Source organism: Hemicordylus capensis, chromosome 1, assembly GCF_027244095.1.
Source record: "Hemicordylus capensis ecotype Gifberg chromosome 1, rHemCap1.1.pri, whole genome shotgun sequence".
Classification (NCBI taxonomy): Eukaryota; Metazoa; Chordata; class Lepidosauria; order Squamata; family Cordylidae; genus Hemicordylus; species Hemicordylus capensis.
In genome coordinates this window covers 452,521,859-452,539,595 of record NC_069657.1, presented here as the reverse complement: position 1 = coordinate 452,539,595, position 17,737 = coordinate 452,521,859, and the positions used below count along the sequence as shown (strand labels likewise).

The window sequence follows — 17,737 nt, the reverse complement described above, 5'->3', positions numbered from 1 at the left end:
TAAGCCCATCTGGCGGCCCCCACTGATCATGGGAACCGCCTCACTCTCTCTCTCCTCCAAACCTGCCTCACAGGATTGTTGTGAGGATAAAAGTGGGGAGGAAGATCGTGTACACTGCCCTGAACTCTTTGGAGGAAGAACAGGATAGGTGCCATAATAAAATATATGTGTGTACAACATATACATATTTATATTGACTTTTAGCCACATGCACTCCAATCCTCAACACGTAAACTCAGAAGCAAACTCAAACAGATTTTTGACACCTATCACAGCAGCAAGGAGTCCACTTTTAATTTTGTTTAAGCAAAAAGCTTAAACTGTTGTGTATGTCTATATACTACAGTGTATAGACAGTGTGTAAAGTGTGTGTCTATACACTACAGAAGGAAAAGCCACCAATTTGGTTTCAAACAGGACAGCAGAATGTCATATATGGTTACCCCAATTTCTTAGGGTTTAAAGACAACCAAGTATTTCATTGGCAAGAGAGTTTTTAAAATGAGTTTCTTGTGATCTGATTTGCAAAGCCTTATTTTGAAGCAAGTGTATACAGTAAAAGTTTTGGTGGTGTTGGAGGCTTAATGTCCATTTTAACAATTTGTGAAGCTACTTTCAAAGAGTTGGGGTATTTTAGTACATTACAAGTTTATTAAAAACAATATGTAATTTATATATGAACTACTGTTACTAGCACAAAACAAAATAAAATAGTAATTATTATAAGAGGAAACATGTTGAGAAATAACCATTTTCTCATATTTTGCTATTTAAGCCATCTTTGTTGTTTAAAAAGCTGCATATATACGTATATTGAATGGTGTGTGTGGCAAGAGAGAGAGAAACCCACAAACACAGACCAAATTAGAGCTAAGGAGTTTAGTATCTTCAGGAACAAAAGGCAGAAACAAAAAAAGATCCATTTTGTTAGATCATTTTTTCTTCTCATTCTTTTTAAAGTTTTTAATACATTTGAACTGACTAATTTCCCACAAGAAGATATAGTGCTGGGATGGAGAAGGCTTTTCTTACAAGTTTGTATTAGAACTGAAAAAGATTTTTTTTAAAAGTCTAAAACTCACACAAACACAAAGAAGAAACACATGCACACAACCTGAGATCACTCCTCTCACGCATGTGTACACACACACACACACACACACACACACACACACACAGGGTGGGGTTGGGAAGAGGTATATAATGGCTTAAGCAAGGGGTTGGTTGTCCTGCCCCCTTTCCCCATGTGGCCACTCACAGCACAGCTGTGATGTAAGGATCAGCCGCCCACACAATTGCCGGCTCCGTGACGGAGCTGGTGGGGGCTGGGGAGCTCGGAGGCCACGCGGGGCATACTGGGGAGACCCCCGGAGCCGGGAGGCAGCTTTTCGCCTCCCCTCCGGGGGTCTACTCATGAGTAGCCATGGCACGGAGCCGTGCCGTGGCTCCTCACGATCGGGAAGCCCGGGTTCGCGGAGGGCTCGCTCCACAAACCTGGGCTTAGGGGAGGGCTACAAAAGCGGGCTAACCGCTTGTAAGCCACCAGGCTTGCCTGGTCAGCCTGGTGGTTGACACGATCCGCAAAAATTGGGCTAGGCTCTCCTAGCTCGATTTTTGCTGATCGTGAGAATAGCCCCACTATATTTTCCAGAGAGGTCTGTGGCTGTAGGCCAGTAAGCAGGAAATGTGCCACTCTGCACAGCCTTCTCTATGATCCCTTGCTTGAAAGGGCTTGCCCCGCCCCCTTTCCCCATGTGGCCACTCACAGCACATCTGTGATGTTGTTGTTGTTGTTGTTGTTGTTATTATTACATTTATATCCCGCTCTTCCTCCAAGGAGCCCAGAGCGGTGTACTACATATTTAAGTTTCTCTTTCACAACAACCCTGTGAAGTAGGCTAGGCTGAGAGAGGAGTGACTGGCCCAGAGTCACCCAGCTAGTATCATGGCTGAATGGGGATTTGAACTCGAGTCTCCCCGGTCCCATTCCAGCACTCTAACCATGAGGTTTCCCCCTTTCTCTTGCCAGTGTGGGGCACATTGACTAGTGGGAAGCTTCCCCCAACTCCTGGGCAGACTTCTGGGCAACCATACTGGTGGCTGCGGCTGCAATCGCGTCTGCACAGGGTTAGCAGATCCCAACGGAGGCTCTGCTCGTGTGTCCTGCCACCGGACCTGGGTTCTGCCCCTGCCTAGCCCAGAATGATCATGTGCCGAGGCTCAATGTCTTGATAGGGCTAGAGTTGTGAGGTGGTTTGTAGTGCCTAATGCAGATTAAGGCCTGATGTCACCACCAGTATCCTGTGTATTTGAGCTGGTGTATTTTTAGCTAGGACAAAGCTCTGGACATTAGAGCAGCTTGGCTGTTTCAGCCCAAGGGTGCCTCCCACACTGATCAGTCAGACACCTCCGTGAAGCCCACAAGCAGGCCATGAAGCGAACAGCCCTCTCCTGCTGTTGCTCTATGGCAGCTGGCATCTTGAGGTATGCTGCCTCTGAAACTGGAGGTTCCATCCTGTAAGTAAGTAAGTTTGGAAAGAATTAAAATGAACCAAATGGGCCCAGTTGGGTCTTCTTCCTCATAGGAACATAGGAAGCTGCCATATACTGAGTCAGACCATTGGTCCATCTAGCTCAGTATTGTCTTCACAGACTGGCAGCGGCTTCTCCAAGGTTGCAGGCAGGAATCTCTCTCAGCCCTTTCTTGGAGATGCTGCCAGGGAGGGAACTGGGAACCTTCTGCTCTTCCCAGAGCGGCTCCATCCCTTGAGGGGAATATCCTACAGTGCTCAAACATCAAGTCTCCCATTCATATGCAACCAGGGCAGACCCTGCTTAGCTAAGGGGACAAGTCATGCTTGCTACCACAAGACCAGTTCTCCTCTTAATGCATTCCCAAACCCCTTTCCCCATGAGTCAACCACAGTGTGGAATTCTAGCTTGTCATTGGACAAACATTGGAGGGTTCATGTGCACAAGGGCAAGAAGGGCCACAGGGTATGCGGGGCGGGGGGGGGGGAGGACCCACATGTGTTTGTCTCCTTGCCAAAAATCCAATCCTTTGTTCTTCTGCCTTATTTTGCAATCAGCTCTCCCAGACTATGGATAAGAGAAGTGACTGATTGAAGTTTTGCAAGAGAGAAAGGGCAAGCCAAGAGTTAATCTCCAGAAATAAAGCTTTGTGGGGGGGAAAAACAAACAAAAATCCATTTCACTTGAAACATCAAGGCTTTTCAAAGGACAGAAGCAGCTCGTTCTGTAAACCAACGTGTTGTGGGGCTTAAAATACCAACAGGGCCTTTGGCACAGTTGCGCAAGGATCCATCCACCACCCAAATGCAGATTCCCCGGCCTTGGGCCAAAGCAGATGTTACTTGCATGCAGATGTGTGTAGCGTTCCCTGACAGTCTCCTTAAAAACAACCCAAAAGCAGCTTTGGAAAGGGATGATCAGATGCCAAGCAGTGTCAGAGGGGTATTGGACTGATAGTTAACAATGCACTGGATATCTCCTTCTGCATCATGTTTCCAGATTAAGCATGATGCAGAAACGGATATCCAGTGCAGTGGAAGTGTGCTGGGCCCATAACCCTACACCAGGAAAGAGAAACGGAGTGCTTAATGCTTTCCCAGCTGGCTGTTTCCCTGCTGCTGTTGGGTCCTAGTAGGCCACCACTCCTTCCACTTCCTGATGGGGTCCTCAGTGATTTTGAGCAAGGGTTCAAGATAAAGTCTTTGCTCCTTTCGTTTTCTTGACTTTTCATTTCTGTCACAGAAGCTGCACTGTCAACATTCTGTTGCTGACAGCTCTCCCCATGAGCAGCGAGATGTTCATGAACCCATTCTGGTGTTTTGTGATTTTGTGTCTGTGATAAGTTCAATTTCCCCTCTTTTCAAGGTGTTTTGCTTCTGATGATTGCACATTAAATGGGCTCTTGTCCTTTATTTTTAAGTGTGGTGGCCTGCAGGGCTTTTAAAAATGTGCAATCAGATGCAAAATGTGCGGTTCCGGAAGGAAGGAAGGAAGGAAGGAAGGAAGGAAGGAAGGGACATCCATAAACATGCAGGTCCAAAATAACATTTGTGCAGTTCAAAAATTTAAGTCATGCAAACTTCCTATGATTGATGTTAGATGATGTAAAAAGTGAATAAAAACAATGAGAAAAGAAAACTAATAGTCCAGGCTCCTCTGGAACCCAGCCTCCCAGGTAAAGGATCACCATTTCTTTCTCCTCCCCCTGCCAAAGACACTTCCCAGAAACTTCACTGGTACTCTCCATAGAGTCTTCACTAGAGATGTGAAGGACTGGGAGAAAATGGGGTTTAAAAAACCCTGGGGAAAAACAGGTTTCTTTTTTTTTCTGGGGAAAATTGTCCCCGCCCCCCCGATTTTCCCCTCATCCCCCCCCCACAACCAGGCCTTCCCATCTCTGGTCTTCACCAATAAATTTGGCGAAGACTCTTCTGCAATACTGATGTCAATCAATCATTTTATTTACAGCTGTAAGTCAAACAAAATTAAAACTTTCGACTGTTACCATAGATAAATATACAGCATAAAATAACTAAAAGATACACCATCGGCCCCATAAAACCCCATGACGAGAGGTCAGTTTCATAGCCCCATATAAAAAATTAGCAACCAGTTTAGTAATACCCACATTAACATCAGCAAGACATAGAGCCGGGCCTCACGATCAGTGAGACCTGGTTTGCGAGAGTGAGTGGGGAGAGCAGGCTGAGCCCGTTCTCCCCGCACACGAGCAGGGCAGGAGCCCTGGGTGGCCAGATCGGCCGCCCACATGATGATTGCTGGCTCCGTGATGGAGCCAGAGGGGGCTGGGGGGAGTGGGGGCCAATTGGCCCCCGGAAGCTTCAGCATCCCCTGTGCAAGCACGCAGGGCATGCTGGCGAGACCCCTGGAGCTGGGAGGCGGCTTTTCGCCTCCCCTCCAGGGGTCTCCTCATGAATATCTGTGGCACGGAGCCGTGCCGTGGGTACTCATGATAAAAAACCCCAGGGGGGGGGATACTTGAACAGGTTACCTGCTCAAGAACCACCGGGCTTGCAGCCGAGCCTGGTGGTTCTCACGATTGCAGAAAATCGGGCTAGCGGAGGCTAGACCGATTTTCTGCAATCGTGTGAATAGCCTCATAAATTAAGATAAAATGAGTCAGGCCTGCCTGAGAACTGATCACATAGAGGGGTCAATAATTCTTTCCTTGAGTCACGGAACAGAGGGCAGTACAAAAGCACATGAGCAACTGTTTCTAAGCAGCCCTCTCCACAAGAACATAGCCCCAAAATAGGGGAATCCTTGCAAAACCTTCTAAGGAGCAAGGCAGAGGGTAACACATTCAGCCTGGCTCTTGCAAAGGCTGACCTCAATTTAACCAGATGGATCGTGGAGAGATGTTTAGCAGGATGATTTCGAGCAGGGAGGGAAATACCAAGATATATGGGAGAGCAGCATCTATTCAATAAGGAGACAAGGCATTAATACTCAATGGGGCTTTTCTTACGATCACAGAAATCGGGCTAAATGCTAGCCTGATTTTTGTGATCGTAAGAACCACCCGGCTCGCAGCTGAGCCCGGTGGTTCTGGAGCGGCTAACCCGCTCCTGTAGCCTGCCCCTTAGCCTGGGTTTGCGGAGCGAGCATTCCACAAACCCGGGCTATCTGCTTGTGAATAGCTGCGGCATGGCTCCGCACTGCGGCTACTTGTATGTAGACCCCCGGCCGGGAGGCTTAAAAGCAGCCTCCCGACTCGGGGGTCTCCCCAGTATGCCCTGCGCGCTCACGCAGGGCATGCTGGGGCTTTCGGGGGCCGCGCGGCCCCCGAGCTCCCAATCCCCCGCCGGATACGTCTCAGAGCCGGTCATCGTGTGGCCGGCCGATCCGGCTGCCCAGGGCTCCCTGCCCGCTCAGCGCCCTAAACCGGGTCTCACTGATCGTGAGACCCGGTCCAATGTCTCTAAGACGTTGGATCATGATAGCCTTGGTGCTGGTAAAACACAGGGACGATAAAGTGGAGGGAGAAAGCCCAAAACTAGGCACTTTTTTGGTAACTACAGATAACCAAGGGTTAGGGAAGTTGTCCCTCCACATAAGTTGAATATACAATGAACCCTGAGACCCAAGGCAAAAATTAAGCCTGAATCCATAGTGGAGCCCCAAAGAGCATTTGAGCTACAATTTTGACTCAGAACACCCTGAGAGCCATAGGTATGTATTGGCCACCCCTAGTGAAGAAAGAACGGAGAAAAGCATATAATGTGGAACGTGCAGTATGGATCGCATGTAAATGCTGTGATTTCCAATTAAGGTTTGATTGGAAATAAATACCAAGATATTCAAACTTAAAAACCTGGTTGATCTTAATATGGTTGATACTCCAGCTGTAAAGAGAGCCAGCGTGGTGTAGTGGTTAGAGTGCTGGACTAGGACTGGGGAGACCCGAGTTCAAATCCCCATTCAGCCATGAAACTAGCTGGGTGACTCTGGGCCAGTCACTTCACTCTCAGCCTCACCTACTTCACAGGGTTGTTGTGAGGAGAAAACGCAAGTATATGGTACACCGCTCTGGGCTCCTTGGAGGAAGAGCGGGATATAAATGTAACAACAACAACAACAACAACAACAATAATAAACCTTCCTGGCGTTCAAGAACACCAACAGATTTAGCAAAGTTAATGGAAAGATGGTTATCATTACAATATTGGGCAAACGCTCTCAAAAGTCTGAGGAGATCAATTCGGGTCTGGGACAAGAGGATCGAATCATACTGATGTCAAATTCCCAGTTTTGCCAGGGGTGAGTCGCTCTCTCCAAAATCTTTTCCGCTCCCCCTTTCACCCCCATCTGCCAGACTGGAACTTTACAGCAAATTGTCAGCCGATACAGTCAGAGTATATTATGGTCCTATCGCTTAAGGTAGGCTGAGAGAGCACGGCTGGCCCAGCGTCACCCAGTGAGTTTCATGACTGAACTGGGACTTGAACGTGAGTCTTCCCCGTCCATCGCTGTAACTAAAGGCCTCCATTGTTTAAAGAAGCCTCATTCACTCCCTCCTCTACTCCAGATCAAGCAGCCGAAGCCGGTGCAGCCTAGTAGGGAGGAGACCAGCCTCCAGCCTCCTAGGAGCTAGGCCGGCCTCTTCACTTCCTTCCTGGCCAGAAACTGGACTGAGCAAGACCATGCGTGCAAGAGGGCGAAGCTATCTCCTCGGCAGATTTCAGCTGGCCGGGTGCTGACCTTTCTCCTCACGCCAGTCTTTGCTGCCACGTGATGAGTAAACTAGCCTGGAACGCAAACTGGAAGGTTTGACTTTATCCAAAAAGACAGTCAGCTGGTTCCCATTATTCTAATTAGGGTAAGAGAGGCATCCTCCTCCAGTTCAGGCGCTATGCATGCTCCCATCTTCTCATCGTCTGTGAGTAAAAAGCAAGGTGTTCTTATTTATATTTCTGTTTTAACTGTTATTGGTTTTAATGGTTTTTGTTTTGATTGTAAACCACCCTGAGCCATTTCGGAAGGATGGTATAAAAATCGAATAAATAAATAAATAAATAAATAAATAAATAAATAAATAAAGGTAGCAGGGGGAGGAAGTGATCACCTGCTAAGTAGGCTCCATCCTACCCAGCAGCTGAACCCAGCTCTGAAACGAGGTAAGATGAAAAACCCACCCAGCTGCTGCTTGGTAGATAGTGAGGTCATTCACACAATCGAAAACCTGGGTTTGGGAGCTGTGTGTACTCCCAGTTTTTGATTGTGTGGAAGCAAGGTTAGACGAAACCCTGGCTAGAAGTGATTGTGTGGAAGCAAGGTTAGAGGAAAACCTGGGTAGCTTTTTCTCCTACCTTGCTTCCACACAATCACTTCTAGCCAGGGTTTTGTCTAACCTTGCTTCGACACAATCAAACATTGGGAGTACACACAGCTCCCAAACCCAGGTTTTCGATTGTGTGAATGACCTCAGTCACTTCCTCCCTGCTCCTAACTTGCTTTTAAAAAAAACCTCCCAGGTGATCGGAAAATGGGAGAGCGTCCAGCTCCTGAACGTGAGTCGGATGCGTCTCGTACCCTAATTAGAATAGTGTGAGAACAGCCCTAGTATTTTCCAAGAAGAGTCTGAGCCATGTGTTGCATGTTTGAAAATATCAAGCAAGCTTCCTTTCTAGGGTAAATAAACTAACATTAATTCCTCTGCCTCTATAAGTATTTAATGAGGCTGTTCTCACGAGCAGCCGAGACTGGGCTAAGGAAGCCAAGCCTGCCCTTAAGGCTGCCCTTAAGAGCCGCTGGGAGGCACACAGCTCTCAGCGGCAAACCCACCTAGGAAGCCCACCTCGTAAATGAGGTTAAGGGAGAGAGAGTCCTCTCTTAACCATGTTTCTGTGATCGTCTGTGAGCGCCGGCTGCTTGCAGCTAGTGCTGAAGCACTGATGGACACCCAACCATCGCTGGGGCGGAGCCTCAAAAATGTGGGGGACCCCCACAATCCCCACTTGTGCAGTGCAATGTGGGATTTCCAGGGTCTGGGACAATGCATTCTAGTTGCCGCACTTCCACACTCCCTGGGGTGAGGAGAAGGTGGCTTCCCTGCTGCCCACCCACCCAAACACCTGCCCCATTGTGAGAACAACCTCAATGCATAAAAATATTCTCATTCTCCCAATAAAATCCTCACTCTCCACACATGCACAGAGGCCTGAAATGGGCCCCCAATGGTCAATCTGTCATTTGGGAGGCAGGCGGGCTCAGAGAAGGAGCTCCTGCCACCGCCCCCCTCGCCTGAGTGCCCGCACACCCGCTTGCAGCCCCCGCTGTGCAGCGGCGCTTTAAGAATGTTTTTAAAAAGAGATTTGACTTGCCCAGCAGGCATGGGGCAGCGGCGGAGCTCTGAGGAGGCCCCCCAGAACATTTGGAGGTCCCCCAGAAGACAGGAGGCTATGGATCAGATTCCCATTATCAATGGCTAAGTGCGCCACTGCTCTCAGCAACAAAATATTATTATTTATTTATTTACACAGTCAGACAGGTGTTCTTGACTGGTTTGTTTTATCCAGACATCGAGTCCTTCCCAAGGACCTGGGATGGCTGAATTTTATTGTCAGTTGTTATAGATATCGCCGCAGAATATAGGCTGTTCCCAGTAAAGCTGCCTTTTGTAACTGGCTGATGGTGATTTCTGTGGCCCCGATGGTGTTGAGGTGCTCTTCAAGGTTGTTGTTGTTGTTGTTGTTATTGTACATGTTATATCCTGCTCTTCCTCCAAGGAGCTCAGAGCGGTGTAGTACATACTTAGGTTTCTCTTTCACAACAACCCTGTGAAGTAGGTCAGGCTGAGAGAGACGTGACTGGCCCAGAGTCACCCAGCAAGTCTCATGGCTGAATGGGGATCTGAACTCGGGTCTCCCCGGTCCTAGTCCAGCACTCTAACCACTACACCACGCTGGTGTGTGCAGTAAGTTTGCAGTAGGTGTAAGTGTGTGCAGCCAAGGAGAATGCACAAGTGTTATGTTGTAACAGCCCCGGCCACTTCTGTGGCTTTCGCTCACAAACCTTCTGTGCATGCCTGAGTCTCCCTTTCAGAAAACCCTGCTGGTCTGGAGACCTTGGAATAGAAGGCCAGCCAACAACAAGGAAGAAGACAGCAGCCAAGGTGCCGGTTACTTGCTTCCTTTCCCAACCCCAGCCAAATACCCCATTAGCAAGCGCTTGTCTCTTGGCTGGAAAAAATGTGAAGGCTTGTTTGTTTGCCTTGATATAGAGAGACTTAAGGCGGCAGGTAGAAGCCCAGAGGGAGGATGTGTGCAACCGAGAGGTGAAGCAAGGGACACCTCCCTGCCACGCTGAATCCCTTGCTCAGCAATCCCCATGCAGATCCTCGGGGGCTGCCATGAAGATCTTCCACTTACTCCCCGCCAAGGGCATGGCTAGGCGCTTCTGAGCTCCAGGGCTTAGGCCCCGCCTTTGATCCTTAGATTCAGCCATACAACCTTCCTCCCCAAGAACAATTACGCTCAATTACAAACAATTCCTCCACTGCTAAACTTCCTTGCTGGAAGAGGTCCTGGAGGAGGGAGACAGCTGATGAGATTTTGGGGATCTGAGCAGTGCTTTGTGGGGTTGTGCCCCATGGGCTACCCCCTAATGATGCCCCTGCTCGCCACCCCTGCACACTCTCGGCAAAATGCTGAAACCTAGTCTACACACATCGGGCCCTTGCACACGACCGGGTGGGGAGGAAAGCTGAATATCCTTATTTTCTCTGCAGATGATCACTATGATGTTGCTGGGCACGCCCAGATGCTCCACTGCTGCCCCAGACATTGTGGAGGTGCAGGGGACGGGATGTGTGATCCTGGCCCCTGGAAATCCCACAATGCACCACGCCAGTGCGTTGTGGGAATCGCCCCACCGTGATCGCCAGGAGCCCGCTCCTGTGTCACCACTATCTGGGAACAACCGGCGCTTGCACACAAGCAGTTAGCCCGAGTTAAGAGTGCTCTCGCACCCTTAACCTTGGCTCACTGGTGGGCTCCGTAGGTGCGTTTGACGCCACGGTGCCACCAGGAGCCACACAGCTCCCGGCGGTTCTTACCGGCAGCCAAGACTGGGCTTAGCTGCTCTAGCTTGGCCACTCTTGGTTGCTTGTGAGAACAGCCTCATTATTTAACTCTCTTCCATTGGTACCCCACTTCTCGGTGCTAAGGTGCCCTCAAAGTGGCACACAAGAAAGATAAAACAAAATATAAATGCTAAAAACAATTCAGAACACAGTACAAAAACAGGCAGCAACAGACCCATATAAAATACAGATCAATAAATGCCTGCTTGAATTATATGGTCCTTAAAGCCCATCTAAAAACTCTGGGAAGAGAGAGAGGCGGCTTTCACGGCCACAGGGAAACGGGCTAAGGAAGCCTAGCCCGCTTTCCTGCGGTTGTGCTCTGCAACAGGAACCGTGCGGCTGCCAGCAAACCGCAGAAAGTACCCGCACCATTCAATGAGGTTAGCGGAGCGAGGTTAGTGGAACGGGTGCTCCACGAACCCCATTTATCCGATTGTGAGTCAACGCAGCATGACTCCGTGTCATGGCAACTCACGAGTAGAGCCCCAATTAGGAGGCTACGGCAATCCTCTTGGCACAGGGGTCTCCCCAGCAAGCCCCGCACACTCGCACACTCACGCAGGGCATGCTGGGACTTCCAGGGGACAGGCCACTCCTACCAGCTCTGTGAAGGAGCCATTAATTGTGTGGGTGGCCAATCCGGGCTTCTTTCCTGCAGGCTCTATACACGGATCGTGTATAGAGCCTCAGAGTCTGCTAGGTCCCAACCCCCGAAGAATATTTCAAAGCTGTGGGGCAACCACGGACAAGGCCCTGCCCCTGGTACCAGCTAGCTGAGAGAGAGCAGAGTCTCTAGCAGCGACTTTAAAATCCAAACTGGTTCACACCAGTGAAGGCAGTCATGAAGGCAACCTGGACCCGGGCAGTTAAGGGCTATGCATGCAGCTGTATTAAGGGCAGCGTTCTAGGCTGGAGGGTGGCTTTAGGCGAGAAACGGGGAATAAAAGCATGGAGTTTAAAAAGCAGCTCCTCCTTTTGTTTACCACCATCAACGTCTAAGAAGCAGCGGTGGAAATCACTTCCCGCGGCTTGCATAAAGCAGGCGTTCTGAGGCCATTGTGGCAGGGGATGATGGGAATGGTAGTCTAACCGCATCTGGGGACCCAAGGCTGAGAATCCGGTCATGCAGTATTTCTCAGAGGGTGTAATTTGTTCCGCGGTGTGTGGATGTAACTTAGCAGCCCTCTCTTGTTTCAACTCCTATAATCTCAAATCCATATTTATCAAGATATGTATATAGCGCTCCCTTATTGACCCAGGATATCTCCGTAAACAGTGGCCACAAGGAACAAGCAGCTTCTCATCTTCACCCAACCTGGGGTGAGGACCTAGAATATAAACCAGGTTGGAAAGTAAGTGGTGTCACCTGGATGGATCCCGTAAAGTAAATGTGGCTCAGGAGTCCTTGCCTTGTCCAAAAGGTCTCCTCTCCTTTGGGGCACCTTCAGGCCTCTGCAGATGTTCGATCCAGGCACAGGGTATGGTTTGTGTGTTTGTTTTTATATCACACAGGGCAACCTTGACTCTCCAGCTGTTAACCCAATCAGACATAGGAAGCTGCTACTAACTGAGTCAGACCATTGACCCATTCAGCTCAGTATTGTCTACCCATACTGGCAGTGGCTTCTCCAAGGTTGTAGGCAGGAGTCTCTCCTAACCCTATCTTGGAGATGCCAAGGAGGGAACTTGGAACCTTCTGCATGCAAGCAGGCATGTGCTCTTCCCAGAGCGGCTCCATCCCGTACGCAGGGATCCTCAGCGCTGGGCCCCCAGATGTTAGTGGACTTCAACTCCCATAATCCCAAGCCCCAGTGGGCTTTGGTTGGGGACTATGGGAGCTGAAGTCCAATAACATCGAGGGCCCAACGTTGAGGATCCCTGCCGTAAGGGGAATATCCTGCAGTGCTCACACATGCAGTCTCCCATTCAAATGCATACCAGGGTGGGCAATTAGCAAAGGGGACAATTCATGTTTGCTACCATAAGACCCACTCTCCTCCTTTAGACACAACAATCAATTGTGGCTGGGGATCATAAGAACATAAGAACAGCCCTGCTGGATCAGGCCCAAGGCCCATCTAGTCCAGCATCCTGTTTCGCACAGTGGCCCACCAGATGCCGCTGGAAGCCACAGACAGGAGCTGAGGGTGTGCCCTCTCTCTTGCCATTACTCCCCTGCAACTGGTACTCAGAGGCATCCTGCCCTTGAGGCTAGAGGTGGCCCACAGCCCTCCGACTAGTAGCCATTGATAAACCTCTCCTCCATGAAGTCATCCAAACCCCTCTTAAAGCCATCCAGGTTGTTGGCTGTCACCACATCCTGTGGCAGAGAGTTCCACAAGTGGATCATGCCTTGTGTGAAAAAGTACTTCGGTCTGTTGGTCCTAGACCTCCTGGCATTCAATTTCATGGAGTGACCCCTGGTTCTAGTGTTGTGTGAGAGGGATAAGAATTTCTCTCTCTCCACTTTCTCCACACCATGCATGATTTTATAGACCTCTATCATGTCTCCCTGCAGTCGTCTTTTTTCTAAACTAAAAAGCCCCAGGTGTAGTCTTGCCTCATAAGAAAGGTGCTCTAGGCCCCTGATCATCTTGGTTGCCCTCTTCTGTACCTTCTCCAGTTCAACAATGTCCTTTTTAGTGGTGACCCAATTGTATGCAGTACTCCAAGTGTGGTCGCATAGTTTTGTATAAGGGCATTATAATGTTAGCCGTTTTATTTTCAGTCCCCTTCCTAATGATTCCTAGCATGAAAATGACCTTTTTCACAGCTGCTGCACATTGAGTCGACAATTTTAATGAGCTGTCCACCACAACCCCAAGATCCCTCTCCTGGTCCGTCACCGACAGCTCGGGTCCCATCAGCGTATACTTGAAGTTGGGGTTTTTTGTCCCAATGTGCATCACATTACACCTGCTAACATTGAACCGCATTTGCCATTTTGTCGCCCACTCCCCCAGTTTGGAGAGATCCTTTTGGAGCTGCTCACAATCCGTTTTGGATCATGGGAGTTGTAGTTCAGCAACAGCTGGAAGTTTTCACACCTGGCTTTTAGTTTGCACCCCACTCCCAATGGCATTTCCCAACCGACCTAAACGGAGAAGGGGGGAGACTAGCTGGCAGTGGCAGATGGGGGGGGCAATGGCAGAGAGTGGGGCAGTTGTCCCCCCCACCACACTCTCTCTCCACATTCCCCCCATTTGCCAAAGAGTTGCCTGGGAGGTAGAAAAGGTAAACTTTTCCTTTGCCTGTTTTATATTCTTACTTTCTTGTGAGTTCGGTTGCTGTTTGTGCCCCCCAAGAACCCACGTGTTATCAATACTGTGTTTGTCACAGCGTGTGTGTGCAGGGGGGTGGTGCTTAACCTGCAGGGGGAGGGGCCTCTAAAGGCCTTTAGGTCCAGGCTCCAAAATTACCTAGGTGCCCCTCTGCCGCTGGGCCTCAGCTGTTTAGGGCTTTATAGGTTATAACCAGCACCCTGTATTTTGCCCTATTATCAGTAGCCACTGTAGCTCTTTCAACCCCGAACATATTCCTGCAAGCGGAAAGGTATTTAGCAGCAAGGGATGTGAAAGTGGCTCCCCCTTCCACTTCCACACGGCTGTTTTCAGTGGATGTAGCACTGCACAACTGGAAGCACGCCGTTTTGAGTAGTTGCGCGACTTCCAGCTTGCGCAACACTCCCAGTGCCGCCTGTCATGTGCACAGTGCTGCCGTCTGACGGGCAACACCACCGTCGCACAGCACACCAGCCTGGCCAGTCATAATCATCATGATGATAGCAGGCAATGGCCTGAGGGGTTAGGGTGCGACTACATTGGCCTACGTTGGATCACCGGCTACATCAAGCAAGGCTGCAGGAAGTTGTAATTTCTGCAAAGGTGCAAAGAAGCTTGCACCTTTTTAAAGTGGCGATTCTCTTTATTGAGCAGGGGGAGAGCAACTGGCCCTATCCAGCCCCAGCACAGCATCCCTCCAGTGGCTGTCTTATGTTTCTTTTTTTGATTGTGAGCTCTTGGGACAGGGATGGATCCAGCATAAATAGTTCAAACTATTAAAACACAAAACAATATCTTATCTAAAAGTCTGGGTGAACAAATACATCTTGACTGCCCTTTTAAAAGTTGTCAGAGATGGGGAGGCTCTTATTTCAGCAGGGAGCGTGTTCCAAGGCCTCGGGGCAGCAACGGAAAAGGCCCATCCCCGAGTAGCCAGCAGACGAGCCGGTGGCAACTGCAGACAGACCTCTCCAGATGATCTCAATGTGGGGTGTGGTTCACAGCGAAGAAGGCGCTCTCTTAAATACCCAGGGCCCAAGCTGTTCAGGGCTTTATAGGTTATAACCAAAACCTTGTACTCTGCCTGGAAACTTATCGGCAACCAGTGTAGATCTTTTAAGATAGGAGTGATATGGTCTCTCCGAGATGACCCAGAGACCAATCTGGCCGCCGCATTCTGACCTGCAGTTTTCGGACTATGTACAGAGGCAGCCCCACATAGAGTGCATTGCAGTAGTCAAGTCTGCAGGTTACCAGCATATGTACTACTGTTCTGAGGTCATTTATCTCGAGAAACGAATGCACCTGGCGTATCAGCCGAAGTTGATAAAAGACACCTCTGGCCACTGCCTCAACCTGGGCACCAGGGAGAGGTTCAGATCCAGAAGCACCCCCAGACTGCATACCTGTTCCTTCTGGGGAAGTGTGACCCCATCCAGAAGAGGCAGATTGGTAGTAGCAGTAGAAGCAATGATTTTAGATTGTAAGCTCCTTGGGGCAGGGACCTGTGCTCTTTTTCTTTGTCAAGTTCTATGGACATTAATGCAGCTGTATTATTAGGATTTTGCCTTTTCGAGAGATTTGACTGGGGACCCCAAAGAGGCTGTTGAAAACCTCTGAAGGAAGAGCACAACTGCCAGCCGGGTAAGAGAAGCTCTCGGTCTGGGTAGGAGACCCTGGCATGCTTCCGATTGGCAGTTGCCTGAACACCAAACATTAAGGGAGGAGGCGGGGGTGGGAGTGAGATAGGGATGTGCCCAAATGCTTGCGCCTCATGCTTGCGCCTCATTAGAGGGGCACTGAAATGATTTGGGCAGCCGCATCTGAAACATTTTGGCGGGGGCCGAGTGGGTAGCTTTAAGAATGAGGCACACAGGTCCTTACCTGCTCCTCTGCCCTCCCGCCGATGTTCCGGCCGCAGTGCTGTCCTTCCCAAAAGGCCCCGTGTGGCTGCGTCTCGGTGGCACACACATGGCCACTGTGCATGAGCAGCGTCCGTTTGCATGGTCAGCAGGGTGTTGCTGACCACAGGAATGACCGCCACCAGCCATGCACGGCCTTTTGGGAAGGACGGAGCCGTGACCGGCACACCAGTGGGGCGGCAGAGGAGGAGGGAAGGGCCTGCGTGCCTCATTCTTAAAGCTACCACTCTCCTTCCCCCCGCCCACTGCAGCTGCCTGAAACGATTTGGGCACAGCCCTAGAACGTGATTGTGTGCAAGTTGGCGATGGGTAGGACAGCTTTTCCTCCTGCCTTGGTAAAATAATAATAATTATTATTATTATAATCATTATTAATTCAATTTCTGTAACGCCCTTCCAAAAATGGCTCAGGGCAGTTTACACACACACACACACACACACACACACACACACACACACACACACACACACACAATGGCTCTCTTTCCCCAAAGGGCTCACAATCTAAAAAGAAACACAAGACAGACACCAGCAACAGTCACTGGAGGTCCTGTGCTGGGGGTGGATGGGGCCTGTTACTCTCCCCCTGCTCAATAAAGAGAATCACCACCTTGAGAAGGTGCCTCTTGGCCCAGTTAGCAGGGGTTCTTCCATCCCCCAAATGCTGGGTATGGAATCTGGGTAGGGCATGCTCATCCTACCCAGTGGCTACTTTGCACACGGCCACACTCCCTGCCTTCTCCCTGAATGTTTGGAGTTCACACAACTGCCCATTGGGATTGTGCAGGCCTCTCCTACCTCCTACCCTGCCCCCGCGGTCATGTGAATGAGCCGGTTTCTTATAACACACCTCTAATATGTCTCCCCCTTCCCCTCTTGCCCCAGGTGTGCCCATTCCGGAGGTCATCAACATCCTCCAGGGGAAGCTCTCTGCCTTTCCAGTGAAGCTGCCCCCTTTCCAGCTGTGCGCCATCTATGATTACTTCCACAACACACTCATCAAGCAATACTGGCTCTACCAGTTCACCCTGACCCAGGAGAGGAACCACCACCAAAGATTTGCCAGCCTGGAGGTCTGCGCTCCCCCACAGCCGCTCCCACTGAGGGAGGGCACCGAAATCGGAGCCTGGAAGTACCAGGAGCAGCTGGCCGCCCTCTCCGCGGCGGAGGACCAAAAGCGGGCCAACATGGTGCTGATCCGGAAAACCTTGCAGCGTGAGAGAGAACAGGTGCTGCAGAGAGTGTACGGTGATGTCTCACGGCATATGGAGGCTCTTGGCAAAGAGGTGATGCAAGGGAGTCACCCACGCAAAGACACCTGCAGTAGTGTAGTGGTGAAGAGACGGGAGTACAGACCAGCAAGGCCCTGGGTTGAATCTCATCTCTGCCACAAACTCATTGCATGGCCTTTGGCATGTTACTGCCTCCCAGCCTCAGTCTTTCCCATCTGCAATATGGGGATAAGAATGCTGACTTATTTTAGGGACATAGGAATATACAAAGCTGCCTTATACTGAGTCAGACCTTTGGACCATCTAGCTCAGCATTGTCTACACAGACTGGCAGTGGCTTCTCCAAGGTTGCAGGCAGGAGTCTCTCTGGGCCCTATCTTGGAGATGCCGCCTGGAAGGGAACTTCGAACCTTCTCCATGCAAGCATGCAGGTGCTCTTCCCAGAGCATCCCCATCCCCTAAGGGGAAGATCTTACAGCTCTCATAGGAATATAGGAACATAAGAAGCTGCCATATACTGAGTCAGACCATAGGTCCATCTAGCTCAGTATTGTCTACACAGACTGGCAGCGGCTTCTCCAAGGCTGCAGGCAGGAATCTCTCTCAACCCTATCTTGGAGATGCTGCCAGGGAGGGAACTTGGAACCTAGATGCTCTTCCCAG

General features: G+C 50.0%; 2 protein-coding genes across 9 annotated transcripts in view; one reads left to right on the top strand and one right to left on the bottom strand.

Moving 5' to 3' along the window:
- SOX7 (SRY-box transcription factor 7) overlaps window positions 1–17,737 on the bottom strand; it is a 161,577-nt gene that overhangs the window by 97,690 nt on the left and 46,150 nt on the right. The window lies entirely within an intron of this gene.
- The window catches only part of C1H8orf74 (chromosome 1 C8orf74 homolog), a 54,026-nt gene that overhangs the window by 28,075 nt on the left and 8,214 nt on the right, over window positions 1–17,737 (top strand). For 7 of the 8 annotated variants that reach the window (XM_053248903.1, XM_053248925.1, XM_053248877.1 and 4 more), the window contains one exon: window positions 16,728–17,128. In XM_053248903.1, coding sequence (XP_053104878.1) covers window positions 16,728–17,128 — 401 coding nt within the window. The remainder of the gene's footprint in view (window positions 1–16,727; window positions 17,129–17,737) is intronic. The other variant, XM_053248918.1, reaches the window with a different exon arrangement.